Here is a 13,969-nt window from a genome sequence, read left to right as displayed (position 1 = left end):
CGTCATGGCTGAAGGGCAAGGAGGAGCGCGAGGGCGCGGCGGGGCCCGGCGCGGCGGGACCGGGCGCGGGGGGCGCGGGGGGCGCCAGCCCCGAGAAGAGCCACAGCGCGCAGGAGCACAAGGAGCAGGGAAACCGGCTCTTCGGCGGCCGCAAGTACCCCGAAGCCGCCGCCTGCTACGGCCGCGCCATCGTGAGTCCCACCGGGACGGGATCAGCGGGGAGGGGACGCACCGCCCCCCTCCCCACGGGCCTGGCCCGGGTACCCCCGGGATGGGCCCTCAGGGGTGGGTCACCCCGGCCTGGATGGTCCCAGGACGGGATCCATCGGGGACAGGACACACCAACCTCCCCCCTGGTCCGGGCCTGGCCTGGACACCCCCGGGACGGGCCCTGCCCTGGCCTCCATAACCCCAGGATGAAACGTCCCTTGGTCTGGGCACCCTCCCGGTCCTGGCTTGGCTGAGCCCGGGACAGGACCCTCGGGGATGGGACACCCCCACAAGGGGCCTGGCCGTGACACCCCCAAGATGGGACTCCCCTTCCCCCCCAGCCTGGACACCTCCCCAGCCCTGGCCTCGATACCCCCGGGATAGAATCTCCTTGGTCTGGACAATGTTTTTTCCTGGCCCTGGTCTGGATACCTTTAGGATGGGACCCCCTTAGTCTGGACACTGTCCCCTCCTGACCTAGACCACCTCCCTGGGCACGGACACCTCCCAGCCCAGCCTGTCCCCCCACTGTCTCTGAGCTGGACCCTCCTCCACTCACCCCCAGGGTGCCCCCACCCTGAGCCTGTCCCCCCAAAACCCTGCCCTGTCGCCAGGCCGTGCTGGGTAGGGCAGACCCCCCCTGGGGTGCTCCAGCCCCCCCAGCTGGTGAGGACTGTCCCCTCTGGAGGCAGGGACACAGGTTGCCCTATGGGGACCGGCCCAGCCTGTCCCCAATCCATCCTGGCACCTCCCCACGGGTTGCACGCCCGCGCTGGCACTGCCGGCTGTCCCTGCCCGGGTGACAGTGTCACCGAGTGCCCCGGCTGTCCCTGCCATCCCCCCGTGACATGGGGCTGTCCCCGCAGAACCGGAACCCCCTGGTGGCCGTGTACTACACCAACCGGGCCCTGTGCTACCTGAAGATGCAGCAGCACGACAAGGCCCTGGCGGATTGCAAGCGGGCGCTGGAGCTGGACGGGCAGTCGGTGAAGGCCCATTTCTTCCTGGGCCAGTGCCAGCTGGAGATGGAGAACTACGACGAGGCCATTGCCAACCTGCAGAGAGGTGAGCGGGCACAGCGGCCCCCCCGCCTGCGGGAAAGGGCCGAGGGTGGTGCCAGGGACCCGGTGCTGGCTCTGACGTGGCCCTGCTCTCCCCAGCCTACAACCTGGCCAAGGAGCAGCGGCTGAACTTCGGGGACGACATTCCCAGCGCCCTGCGCATCGCCAAGAAGAAACGCTGGAACAGCATCGAGGAGAAGCGGATCAACCAGGAGAACGAGCTGCACTCCCACCTGACCAAGCTGATCATGGCGGAGAAGGAGAGGTAACAGGGCACAGGGGACCAGTAAAGGCTTTTTGAGTGTCACCACGCTGTCAAAGCTCTGTGTGAGGTGCCTCTGCCCTCCAGGACAGCAGGGAAGGGAGCGGCAGTGTCCCTCCATCCTCCTGCTCTGCTCTGTCCCAGGGAGCTGGCCGAGTGCCGGAAGACCCAGCAAGAAGAAAACACGGACGAGAGCCGGAGCCGAGTTCAGCTGGCCACCATCGAGGCCAAGCACGTGAGTGGGGGCTTCCTCGTCCCATCCTCATGCTCATCCCCAGGCTCTTCTGTAGCCAGGGAAGCCAGGGCTGCAGCTGTGCAGATGAAAGCCAAGAGACCCCAGGACAGAGCACAGCTCCTCAGCCTTCATTCTGTGGCTGGTGCTTTTGTGTCCCCCTGCTCTGTCACCTCTTGTCCCAGCCCAGCAGTAGTGATGCCTGCTGGGCCTGTTGCTCCCTGAGGGAACAGAAGTGGCTCTTGGCCACATGTGGGTCTGGGTGCTGGGGACTAATCCCTGATAAAAATAGCCCCACGAAGGAAGGTTATTTTTAAGCTGGATCACTCCTGCCAGGTTCAGTTGGGAGCTGCACGGGCAGAGGGGCCGAGGAGCTGCTCCCATGGGTGGGAGGCTTGGGGACTCTCCCTGGGGTAGCCCATTTGTGCTGGGGTGTCCTTGTCCTGAAGGGCTTTTCTTTCAGGACAAATACCTGGCAGACATGGACGAGCTCTTCTCCCAGGTGGATGAGAAGAGGAAGGTGAGTGTGCTCGCATCTCTCCGCTGCTGTGTTCCCTGCTTCCCCCTCTGAGCCAGCACCACCTCCCAGTCCATCTTCCTGACCCAGCTGTGCCTCTCTTGAGCCAGAAGCGGGACATTCCTGACTACCTGTGCGGGAAGATCAGCTTTGAGCTGATGAGAGAGCCCTGCATCACGCCCAGTGGGATCACCTACGACAGGAAGGACATCGAGGAGCATCTCCAGGTACCACCGGGCCAAGGGCAGGGGGGTTTCCCAGCACCTTTCCTGCCTTTCTCTCCTGCCTGGGCAGGAAGGCAGCTCCCAGCTCAGGGTTGTGAAGGCTCCTTGGGTTTGTTCCCAGTTACGTGCCAGGGCAGCTCCCTGTGGAGCAGGTGCTGCCGGGCCCTGCCCAAAGCAGAGGCGGCTCTTGGCCGGGGTCTTGTGCCCTGACCTGCCCTCATCCTGCTGAGAGGCACCTTCAGAGGGGCTGTCCCTCCTTCCCCCCGGAGGCCTGGCTGCCGTGCCGGATGCCAGGGCAGATGCCAATGGTCCCTGTGGCCCAGGGCTGAGCCTGGGCATGTGGAGTAACCGGTTCCCACCCGCTCCTCCCTGCAGCGCGTGGGTCATTTCGACCCGGTGACGCGGAGTCCCCTGACCCAGGACCAGCTGATCCCCAACCTCGCCATGAAGGAGGTGATCGATGCCTTCATCTCAGAGAACGGCTGGGTGGAGGATTACTGAGGGGCTGGGGGGAATTACTGAGGGGCCTGGGGGGGCATAACTGAGGGGTTGGGGCAGTGTTGGGGTGCCCCGGCACAGCTCCCCAGGCTGGCACCATGCCTTACTTGTTCCCTGGCTGCTCCCCCTCCACTCCGGCTGCCCCAGACCCAGTGTGAGGCGAGGGCACGTCACCATCTCCCCTTCCCGTAGTGGCTGGGTGGGCACCACGGCTCCCTGGGCTCCTCTCCAGCTCCAAGACCTGCCTGGGGGTCGGGAGAAGGCTGCCTTAGCAGCAGTGGCCTCACTCTCATCTCCATGGCTCACAGAGCAGGGTCCCCCTTGGCCACGGCCGCTGGCAGTCCCCAAAGAGTGTCCTGCTCCAGGGAGTGCCACAGGGAGCTCGCTGGGATGAGCACCTGGAGCCCAGTCCCTCCCTGTGTATATAGTTGTTTCCTCCTCCTTCCACCTCCTGCCTGGCCATGGCTGGGTCCTCTTCCCTGTAAATAGCCACTTGCCAGGGTGAGACCAACTCACCCTCTGGCTTTTCCCAGGAAACAACAGCCCCAGGGCTGGAAGGGGCTGGCTCCCGCCTCCCTTCGCCTGTGGTTCCCTGCAAACAACCACCTGGGTTAAGGTTCTTACTCCTTTAATAAAATCCCTTAAAACACCACAAAAAGTAACCAACAAATCTGTATCCAACTGAGGTTCCAGCATTTTGGTCGGCCCACAGCCTGCCTGGCTTTTTGAGCACCCCCTGGAAGTTTGCCAATGTCCATTAAAAAAATATATATATATAAAAATAATTAAAAAGAATCAGCAATAAATGTGGAAAAGGAGCTGGAGTAGTTCACAGCAGTGATTTCTGGGGATATCCTGGCTTGGGAGCCAGTGGGAGGGAGGATGTAGCAACACACAATGGCTACAGTAGAACAACTTTAATCCAAGGGGGAGGAAAAAGACCAGTAAAAACCAGAACTTTCTCAGGCAGTTGGTCCCCAAACCAGTTGCCTTTCCCTGAGGGTGGCAGGAATTCCTGCCGTGTCCAGGATGATGGTGACACATCCTTGTCCTTCCTGGCTCTACCCAAGGAAGGTGGAGATGAAGACACTGGTGTCCAGGTTGAGCGTCGCGTGCCACCAGCGGTCAGGGAAGTACAGGACCTGTGGGAGGGAGCACGGGGGGCCCCGTGGCTCTAGTTGGGCTGTGTGGGATCCCCTCCATCCTCCTGGGGTGTCCCGGGTGCTGACTCACCTCCCCGGGGCGCAGGGTGCACTCGAGTGGGCGCTGGGCGGGGGGCAGCGTGGGGTACGTGTGCTGGAGCCAGGCCAGCGTCGTCTCGTTGGGGTGGAAGTGGGGGGTTTTATCCGGGGGGTACAGGAACCAGCGCTGGAAAACACCAAGGGGGCACCCCCCCCCGATTTCCCCTCCAGCCCCTCAGGCTCAGCACCATCAGGGCTTCCCCGTGTTCAGGGACACCTGTTGGGGGGCTTGTTGCTCTCCCTCGCCCCTCCAAATCCTTCCCTCAGGGCTCAGTTCTCACCTTCCTGCCAAAAATCACCTCGGAGAAACCGGGGCCGTGCCAGTGAAATGGAACACCGGAGCCTGAGCCTGCGGTGGAACGGGGGGTTGGTGCTGGGGAGACCCCCGATTTCCCCCCCCGATCTGCCCCGTGCCCACCTGCGATCCCGAAGCTGTAGGCAGGGCTGGTGCCCGGGATGCGGAAGGGAGGGGGCACGTAATGTTGGAACAGGGGGCCCCACTCGGTGAAGTTGTTGTCCCCGAAGAAGTACAGGGTGTCTGGGGGAACACGGGAGGCTGAGCCCGGTGAGGAGCGGGGGGTTCCGGGGGGGCCGGGACGGTGCTACACCCACCACTGCCCAGCCGGGCCGGGTCCTGCGGCTGCAGCAGCCGCTCCACGTACTCCTGGAACGGCACATCCACTGCGGGAACGGGAACGGTGAGCGGGGAGCAGTGAGCGGTGAGCGGGGGCAGCGGCCGGGCGCGGCCCCCCCCTCACCTTTGCGGTACGAGTAGGTGTTGGCCGTGCTGAGCCGCACCGGGAGCGGCCCGAACGCCGCCAGCAGCTTCTCCCGGGTGCACAGGGCTCGGAACGCCTGGGGATGGAGCACAGGGCCGGGATGGCACGGGGGGTATGTGACCTCCCCGGAGTCTCCCCGGACCCTCCCGGCACTCACCGAGTTGTCCGTGACCCCGCCGAGGATCACCGGCCGGGAGAAGGCGAACCTGGGGGAGCATCCAGCGGGGTCTCGCCCGGGCGACACACCGGGACCGGCCCCGACACATCCCCGGGGCACCGGGACCGGCCCCGACCCACCCCCGGGGGTACCGGGACCGGCCCTGACACATCCCCGGGGGTACCGGGACCGGCCCCGACCCACCCCCGGGGGTACCGGGACCGGCCCTGACACATCCCCGGGACACCGGACCGGCTTCAATCCAGCCCTGGGGGTACCGGGACCAACCCCGACACATCCCTGGGGCACTGGGACTAGCCCTAAACCGGCACCAGGACCGGCTCTAAACCACTCCCGGGGCACCGGGACCGGCTCCAACCACCTTCCCCCCGGGTCCTCGCCCCTCCAACCCTCCCGCTCCCTCCCCGTTATCCCGCCCGGTGCACCGGGCGCTGTTCCCGCCCCCGCCCCGGGACCCATGTCTCGGTCCAGCGGGGCCGTGCCGGGCCCCCCGTTACCGCTGCAGGAAGAGGGAGTATGTGAGGGAGGCATCGACCCGCTCCACGGTGCAGCGCTCCTCCTCCGGCACCGAGCCCGCCAGCCTGCAGCGGGAGGCTGCGCTCGGCACCGGCACCGGGACCGGCCCAGCGCAGCCCCCCCGCGCTCCCCATGCTCCGGCCTGGCCCGGGGCAGCCCCCCCGCGCTCACCATCCGCCGCCCGGCGGGGCGGTGCCCTGGACGGGCCGGGCCCAGCGCAGCAGCAGCTGGAGCAGCGGGAGCAGCCGCGCCGCCATCGCCACCGGGACTACGGCCCCCAGCATGCACCGCGCGTACATCCGCCTGCTGAGGGCCGCGGCTTAAAGGGGCAACATGAAATGGGCTCCACCTCACGGCTTAAAGGGGCAACAGCAATGTGGGGCCCATATCAAGGCTTAAAGGGGCCTCCCCGCATAAGGGGGTAACAACAAAGTGGGGTCCCCCAGGCCTCCGAGGCACCGACCCCCGGCCCGAAACGGGGTCCAGCCCCACCCCGGGGTCTTCTGCATCCAGGTGAAGTGAAGACAAGAGTCATGGCTCGGTTCAGCTGCTGGTTTGTTTTAATCCAGTACAAAACGGCTGGGCGGGGGGGCACCCCCAGCCCTTATTTACACAATAAATACAGGGAGGGAGGTGCGGGGGGTACCAGGCAGGAGACCCTGCCTGCCCTGCCCATCCCCTGCCCGCCATCATCCCCCGTGGGGCTTAGGGCTCAGGTGTACTCGCAGAGGTGGCCGCAGCCAGCAGGGCAGTGGGAGCTGGTCTCCAGCCACTTCATGATGTGCTGGAGGTGGCCCCCGTGGCTGCAGCCCTGGCACCACACGAAGAGCCCCTTCACCACGTGGTGACACACGGCACACATGCTGGCACACTGCCGACACCTGCACCAGAGAAACGGAGGAGCGTGGGCAGGGAGAGCCCTGGGGGGCACCAAGGGGGAACACGGGCACCCACCCCATCCTCCTGCCCCTGCAGAGCCCCTGGGACCCCCTTGCTGAGCTGTCCCCAGCTCTGTGCCCGCTCTGTGCCCTCACCTGTCGCAGATCCAGCCCCTGTTGCTCATGGGCCGCTTGCAGTTGCTGCAGTTGACATGGAGGGTGGTGGAAGCCTGGTTGAGGCAGTTGATGGCACGGCACGTGCTCAGTTTGATCACCTCGTTGGAGATGTTCCAGAGCTGGAAGCGCTGCAGCAGGTCGATGTAGGACGTGTACCAGTGTTCCTGGGAGGGCCACAGATGGCAGAGCCTCAACATCCACCCTGAAACCCCCTTGGGATCCCTGCCCTGCCTCCCAAAGGCAAGATCCATGCTTGGGTCACAGCTCCCTGCAGCGCTCCCAACTTGGGGCAGAGGAGCTGGTCGAAAAGGTCCTGGGGGTCAACAGTGGCTCAATATGGAGCCCAGGTGGACAAGGTGGCCAATGATGCCTGGGCTGTACCAGCCATGGTGTGGCCACAGGACCAGGGCAGTGATCATCCCTGTGCTGGCACTGCTGGGGCACCTCCAGCCCTGGGGGCAGTTCTGGGACCCTCAGGCAAGAGAGAGATTGAGGGGTTGGAGTGTGTCCAGGGAAGGGAATGGAGCGGGGGAAGGGTCTGGAGCAGCAGGAGCAGCTGAGGGAGCTGGGGGGGCTCAGCTTGGAGAAAAGGAGGCTCAGGGGGAACCTTCTGGCTCTGCAACTCCCTGACAGGAGGGGGGAGCTGTGGAGCAGGGGGGGTCGGGCTCTGCTCCCAGGGGACAAGGGACAGGACAAGAGGAAACAGCCTCAAGTTGTGCCAGGGAAGATTTAGGCTGGATATTGGGAAAATGTCTTTCCTGAAAGGGTGGTCAGGCATTGGCACAGCTGCCCAGGGCAGTGGTGGAGTCACCATCCCTGGAGGAATTTAAAAGCTGTGTGGATGTGGCACTTGGGGACATGGGTTAGTGGTGGCCTTCGCAGTGCTGAGGAAATGACTGGACTTGATGATTTTAGAAGGCTTTTCCAACCTAAAGGATTCCATGAGTCTAAGATCCCTGTGGTGGGAGAACAGCTCTGCAACACTGGGGAACAGCATCCTCCCCCAAATCAACAGGCCACAGCCACTCCCCCACCCTGGCCTTGCAGACACCACCTCAAGCCCCTGGTACCAGCAGTCCTGGAGCTGCCCACCCCAGTTAGAGCAGACCTGGCAGGGACTGGAGGAGAAGGGAGGTTCCCAGAGTGCAGGAGGGATTCTCAGGGCATTGGGAAACGCCCCCTGTGGGTCCCACCAAGGTGTCCCCTGCCCCCCAGGGGGTCCCACCTGTGTCTGCTCGTCGATCTCCTTGCGGATGCGCTCCCCCAGCACGATGAGCACGGACACGGCCGTCTGCACGTCCCCCTGCTCGGCGTAGAACAGCAGCGTGTCCCGCACGATGGGGCTGAAGAAGTCGGAGGGCAGGCGGTTCTCGTAGAGCGAGTGGGAGATGGAGATCAGGGAGAAGGACTCCACGGGCGTCAGTGACACCGTCTCGGCCTCGTTGCCGCTGACGTGGGGGGAGTCAGCCTTGTCCTGCAGGTGGTCCAAGGCTGAGGGGTTGTCCACGATTTCGTGGCGCAGGGGGAAGGCTTCCTGGGGAAGGCTGTATTCCTGCTCTTCAGCTGTGAGGAGATAGCAGGAATGAGCAGGGAAAGCCAGGAGAAAATCCAGCCGCACATCTGGGACAGGGAGCACCCCCCAGCACCAGCCATGCGCTCACCATGTGGGTTCTCGTGGTCCATCATGTACAGGTCATCCTCATCTGCCTCCACGTCTCCCAGCAGGTAATCCGCAGGGACATCGCTGCCCTCCGTCTCCTCGTTGTCTGCGTGCCCAGGGAGAGAGAAATCAGCTCATCCCATGGTTGGGTCCACCTCCCCGTTTCCTCCAGTGTGCCAGGCTGTGCCAGCCCAGCTCCCCACCACATCACATTCCTGGCACCCCCAGCCACCACTGTCACTGTCACTCCAGACCACGGGGGTAAACTGTCCTTCTGCACCTCCCTGGGGCTTGGTGTCCTTTGCCTGGGGCTGCAGCAGGTCCAGCCACCCCAATTTGCAGGATAAATGCACCAGTTCATCCCACATCTACAGCTAAGGAGGGAAGAGCTGTAGGAGGGGGACTGTTCTCCCCAGGAATGTTACCCTCGTTGTTGATCAGGGTGGAGGAGGAGTCCATGAGGATGTTTTCTGTGCGGCTTTCTCCTTTGCTGCGGTCCAGTCTGGACTCGCTGCCCAGCCCAGAGGGGATGTCCTTCAGGTTAAAGCTGGGGAAAAAAAGCCACATTTAATAGGTCATGGAGGTTTAAAGGTTCCATTCCATCCAACAAATGGCCTGGATAGAGGTGTCCAGTTGCAGTTGGAATGGTGAAACATGGGAGAAGGTGATTTCCCTGAGAGCAGAAGTCACTTGTCCCCACTGTGTGACTTAAAAACAAAGACGTTGCAATTGTGGTCACAGCCCTTCCTCCAAGCCTGGTGTCACTGCACACGCACTGCAAAGGTCCTTCTGAAGAATTTCAGTGCTGAGCAGACCCTCTGCTCTACCTCCTTCCCCTCAGAGGCAGGTGAACAGGAGCTGCCTCGCTCCAGGGTGCTAGGCTGTTTGTTATTCACCATCATGCTCAGCTTTCACTGATGGAAAAGGGAAGGGATGGGGCTGGAGCAGAGCCCAGCAGTGTTTCAGTCAGTGGCAGAGCAACCCAGCTGGAGGCAGAGCTTGGTCAAGGACAGTGCTTGTTTCTTTTGATGTTATTTGAGGACCTGTCACTCACTGTGGGAACATGGCCCTGAGAGGTCTGACAGCTAATTTGGAGTCCGCACCCCTCACGTTTATGTCATTGAGAAGAGGAAAAACAAGTTTTCCTGCTTCATCAGCCCACAATGGGGCTCTCACAGATCTGGGCTGTGATCTCCCTTGGAAAGTCAGAAGAAAACCTCTGCACACTCCCAGCCCCAGCTCCAGCCATGAGACACCTTCTCCACCCCCAGCCCTTGGTCACCATCCCCGTGCTGGCACTGCTGAGGCATCTCCAGTGCTGGGGCAGTTCTGGGCCTCTCTCAACAAGGACACTGAGAGGCTGGAGCGTGTCCAGAGAGGGGAACAGAGCTGGAGAAGGGTCTGGAGCACCAGGAGCAGCTGAGGGAGCTGGGGGGGCTCAGCCTGGAAAAAAAGAGGCTCAGGGGGGACCTTCTCGCTCTCTGCAACTCTCTGACAGGAGGGGGGAACTGGGGGGGTTGGGCTCTGCTCCCAGGGAACAAGGGACAGGAGGAGAGAAAACGGCCTCAAGCTGTGCCAGGGAAGGTTTAGATTGGATATTGGAGAAATTCCTTCATGGAAGGGTGGTCAGGCACTGGCACAGCGGCCCAGGGCAGTGGTGGAGTCACCATCCCTGGAAGTGTTCAAAAAATGTTTAGATGTGGTGCTTAGGGGACACGGGTTATTGGTGGCCTTAGGTTGACAGTTGGACTCGATCTTAGGGGAACCCAAATGACTCATGAATTCAGTGACTGCAGAGCTGGTGCCAGTCCCACACCCCACCACAGCTCCAAACTCTGGCTCCAGGAGGGAAGGGAGCAGCACATGAGGCTGCACGGCTCAAGGTCAGGCTGGACACTCACTTCTCACACCCACATGGGAAATGGCTTTGTCCAAAGGATCCCAATCTGCAAACCAGCATGGCCTGAGGCTAGGGAGAGCTGTCCCTGCTCCCACCCTGTGACTGGGACGGGTCAGATGTCAGGAAGAAATTCTTCCCTGTGAGGTTGGTCAGGCCCTGGCACAGGCTGCCCAGAGCAGCTGTGGCTGCCCCATCCCTGGAAGTGTCCAAGGCCAGGTTGGACGGGGCTTGGAGCAACCTGGGTTAGCGGAAGGTGTCCCTGCCCATGGCAGGGGGGCAGAATGAGATGAGCTTTAAGGTCCCTTCCAATCCAAACCACTGTGACTCAATGATTCCAGGACTCCATCCCAAAGGAGCCACGTCCGCTCTCCCACTCATGGAGCTGCCCCAGCCATGACATCCCTCAGTGCAGCTCCAACCCCCCGTACCTGTTCATGAGCGGGAGGGCAGCGCTGCCTTTGCCCATGCTGTGGTTGAGGTTGGCGGACGACACGGTGCCGAGGCTGGAATAGATAATCCGCAGCATCGTCCATGTTTGAGCCACCTGCGTGGGAGACAGCCAGTGCCAGACCTTGCCAGGCTGCAAACCAGGCCCTGCCCTGCCCTCCCCATCCCACATCTCACCTGGTTGCGGTCCAGGCCCTTGGCCACCTTGGCGTTGTGGTCGCAGAGCTCGGCCAGGGGCCGGCCGGCCAGCGCGTACTGCTTGGCCGTGTGCACGAACCAGTCCATGCTGCCGCTCTCCACGTCCGTCTCGAACACGCTGAGGGCGCTGGAGGATGAGATGTACTCGAACTGCTCCGTGGGGTCCAGCTTGCGCTTGAAGAAGATGGGGTGGCGCCGGTCCCCGATGTAGGGCTTGCGGTTGGAGTCGGAGGAGATGAGGCTCTCCTTGGCAGCGAAGGCCAGGTCTCCGTACAGGCTGTAGCACAGCCCCTCGGGGTTGGCCCGGTCGATGGGCTGGCTGGCGTCCTTGAAGATGTGCTGGTAAAGGGTGCTGTCCTTGGAGCCCGACAGCAGGAAATAGGGGTCGTGGAGGTGCCGCCACACGATGCCCGTGGTGACGTCCTTGTGCTCCTCGAACATGGCGGAGGGGATGAAGGGGCGGCGCACGTCCCACACGTAGATGTTGTGGTCCACCATCATGGAGCAGGTGGCGATGTGGTGCTTGCACTCGGGGCGCCACTTCACCCGCGCCACCGAGGCGATGGTCTGCACGCAGTAAATCTCCTTCGCCCGCGTCGTGTTCATGTCCCACACCTTCACCATCTTGTCCCGGCCGCCCGTGGCCAGCCAGCCCCTGGGAGAAGGATGGAGGAAGATGGGGAGATGGCAGCGTGCATCTGTGCCCCTTCCCCTCTCCCACCCTGGCACAGAAACACTCACAGCACAGACCAAACACATCCAGGCCACGGGGAGGCAGCCGGCCTGCAACTGCATCCTCCCAAGTGCTCCACTGACACCTCCTCTCTCCAGCAACCAGGTCAGGCAACACCCTTCTTCCTGCCCCCACTTAGGGCCCTGCACCTTTAGAGCCACACTCCCAGTCAGACCAGTTCCCTCTACCTCTGGTTTCCTCTCGCCAGGTACAGCAGAGAGGAAAAAGGCCACTCTGAACATATTTCAGTGCCTCCCTAAGCTCGTGAGGAGTTGCAGCACTGCCTGGCAGGGAGTGAGGAGGGACCTGCACACCACAGCAGCTGCTTCCAGACCCTTCCCAATCATCCCCCAGGAAAGGCAGGAGGCAAATGTGACCAAACGCAGCTGAGTCATGTCACAGAACACACACCCTCGGCGTACCCTGGCTCCCCTGCTTGCTATACCTGACCATTAGTAACTCAGTGCCTCAAAATCCCCTAATTTGTCAAAGAAAGCCCCTAAAACACCCCAACATGGTGTTGGATTTGAGGCCTCAAATCCTCAAAGCAACAATTGCTCCCACCTTCCAGCAACATCCCAGCCCCTGACACAGTGACCAAGATACCAGAGATGCTGATCTCTCCCCTGAAAGTTGCAAGCCCTGTTTTTAGGGCCTCCCTCATCCCTGCGAGACCAGGTGGCTGCCAGGGCTCAGCCCACCCCCACCTGTCCTCCAGGTGCCAGTCGCAGCAGAAGACGGGCCCGTTGTGGGCCGTGAACATCCTCTCGTAGCGGTCAGGCCGACGGATGTCCCACAGCTGCACGTTCCCGTTCTCGAAGGTGGCGGCGAAGGTGAAATAGTCCCGGATGCTGAACTGCACATCACGCACGCTCTCCGACTGGCCTGAGGGACAGAAGGTGAGATCCGGTGGGACAGAGCTCCAGCAGAGCTAAAAACCTCACTGGAGGAGCCCTGAGGGTCCCCGGTTCAGAGGGAAGGGGAGGCAGGGAGTGATGTGACCACCTTCCATCTCCATCCACTGCTGAGAGGGACAGAAAAGCACCAAAACGCCTCTCAGCTCCCTCCCTCCCCGCTTTGGGCATCACATCCTGACCCTGAGCAAACCTTCCTCCCGGGCATGGGGAAAGGGCAAAAGCCCTCAAGGGCAAAGCAGGGAAAGAGGACAAGCAAAGGAAGGGTGAAGCCCTCAACCCCTGCCTCCCCCAGGGAGCAGGGGAACCGGCAGCCGTGTCTGTACCAGAGAAGGTGCTGACAGAGTCCTTCTTGCGCAGGTCGAAGCACTTCATGTACCCGTCCTGGGAGCCGCTGAGCAGCATGTACACCTCGGTGGGGTGGAAGCACACCTTGTTCACCGTGCGCTTGTGCTCCGTGAACAGCTGGTCCTGCTTGTTGCGGGACGGCTTGCCGAGGTTCCAGGTGACCACCACACCGTTGGTGGCGGCCGTGGCCAGCAGGTTCTCGTCCATCTGGTGCCACACCACGTCGGCGCAGCTGAAGTTCAGGGAGGGCTTGCGGCCCACGCGCAGGTTCAGCTTCTCCACGAACTGCTCCTCCTCGATGGAGTAGATCTTGAAGATGTTGCGTCCGGCCACCACGACCTGTGCGGCGTCACGGCACACGCTGATGGCATTGGCGGGGGCGTCCAGGTGGCAGAACATGGTGCGGCCGCTCAGGGTGTTGCCCCCCAGGGCCGTGGTGACCCTGGCCATCTTCTCCATGGCTGTTCTCGGGGCACTGTCCCCTCTCCAGGGGCAGGCTCGCAGGTTCGTGTCCCCACAGGCCGCCTGCTCCCCCTCAGCCAGAGCTGGGCAGGGCCAGGCGGGGCTCCCGCAGCTCCTGCCGGGCCCTGGCGGCTCCACCCGCGGCTTTGTCTGGCTGCATTAACGGGCTGTGGGGGTGAGAGGCACAGAGCTGCCGTGGGGAGGGAGATACAGCCTGGGCTGGGCTCTCCTCTGCTGCCTTCTGTGACTCCCTCTCAGGGAGCTCCTGAAAACCTCTCCTGGGTTCCTTCTTCCCTCTTCAGTTACACTCGGAGGCGTTTCAGTGGTGAGAGCAGCTGTTGCTGACGGTAGAGGTTGACTGCAGCGCTGTGGGCCGAGGTGAGCAGTGTCATCAGCACAAAGTGGGGTGAAGTGAGGGACAGGCACCTCCACGGGGCACTGCCTGCACCCCAAACCCTGCAGGAACCAGGGCTTCACCCTCCTTCTCTAGCAGAAGGGGCCCAGCAGCTACTCTGCGGGTGCCCCGGGGCCAGC

General features: G+C 62.6%; 3 protein-coding genes across 4 annotated transcripts; 1 reads left to right on the top strand and 2 right to left on the bottom strand.

Moving 5' to 3' along the window:
* Positions 1-5: 5 nt before the first annotated feature.
* Positions 6-3,822, top strand: STUB1 (STIP1 homology and U-box containing protein 1; the record flags this gene model as incomplete). Its single annotated transcript, XM_027707604.1, has 7 exons — positions 6-191; positions 1,077-1,275; positions 1,371-1,536; positions 1,678-1,768; positions 2,229-2,285; positions 2,393-2,509; positions 2,882-3,822. Coding segments are annotated over 7 exons (942 nt in total), but the record flags the coding sequence as incomplete, so codon positions are not given.
* An 84-nt stretch (positions 3,823-3,906) lies between these two features.
* On the bottom strand, positions 3,907-5,975 carry JMJD8 (jumonji domain containing 8). 2 transcript variants are annotated; one of them, XM_027707601.1, is made up of 9 exons: positions 5,890-5,975; positions 5,700-5,783; positions 5,182-5,230; positions 5,004-5,100; positions 4,858-4,926; positions 4,664-4,783; positions 4,527-4,594; positions 4,238-4,372; positions 3,907-4,146 (listed from the first exon to the last, which is right to left on the bottom strand). In XM_027707601.1, exons 1-9 carry the CDS (start codon positions 5,973-5,975, stop codon positions 4,066-4,068), a joined length of 789 nt encoding a protein of 262 aa, XP_027563402.1. In that variant the 3' UTR covers positions 3,907-4,065. The 2 variants fall into 2 exon arrangements, with proteins under 2 accessions (XP_027563402.1, XP_027563401.1); XM_027707600.1 differs by having other exon boundaries at positions 5,182-5,783; positions 5,890-5,972.
* A 281-nt stretch (positions 5,976-6,256) lies between these two features.
* On the bottom strand, positions 6,257-13,432 carry WDR24 (WD repeat domain 24). The gene is made up of 9 exons (XM_027707603.1): positions 12,952-13,432; positions 12,419-12,596; positions 10,958-11,633; positions 10,762-10,877; positions 8,859-8,980; positions 8,435-8,539; positions 7,999-8,336; positions 6,753-6,937; positions 6,257-6,599 (listed from the first exon to the last, which is right to left on the bottom strand). Exons 1-9 carry the CDS (start codon positions 13,430-13,432, stop codon positions 6,431-6,433), a joined length of 2,370 nt encoding a protein of 789 aa, XP_027563404.1. The 3' UTR covers positions 6,257-6,430.
* Between the last annotated feature and the right edge of the window lie 537 nt (positions 13,433-13,969).

Source organism: Neopelma chrysocephalum, unplaced genomic scaffold (genome assembly GCF_003984885.1).
Source record: "Neopelma chrysocephalum unplaced genomic scaffold, ASM398488v2 Primary Assembly neopelma1_93972, whole genome shotgun sequence".
In the NCBI taxonomy this organism is placed as follows: Eukaryota; Metazoa; Chordata; class Aves; order Passeriformes; family Pipridae; genus Neopelma; species Neopelma chrysocephalum.
This window is presented reverse-complemented; position numbering and strand designations above follow the sequence as displayed.

Coding starts and splice junctions, on each gene's coding strand:
- JMJD8 (XM_027707600.1), bottom strand. CDS start 5,733: ATGCCTCCCTCACATACTCCCTCTTCCTGCAGCGGTAACGGGGGGCCC. Junction 4,595..4,663: donor CTACAGCTTCGGGATCGCAG/GTGGGCACGGGG, acceptor GTTCCACCGCAG/GCTCAGGCTCCGGTGTTCCA. Junction 4,147..4,237: donor GCACCCTGCGCCCCGGGGAG/GTGAGTCAGCAC, acceptor TCCCTCCCACAG/GTCCTGTACTTCCCTGACCG.
- WDR24 (XM_027707603.1), bottom strand. CDS start 13,432: ATGGAGAAGATGGCCAGGGTCACCACGGCCCTGGGGGGCAACACCCTG. Junction 10,878..10,957: donor AGGGCCTGGACCGCAACCAG/GTGAGATGTGGG, acceptor TCTCCCACGCAG/GTGGCTCAAACATGGACGAT. Junction 6,938..7,998: donor AGATCGACGAGCAGACACAG/GTGGGACCCCCT, acceptor TGGCCCTCCCAG/GAACACTGGTACACGTCCTA.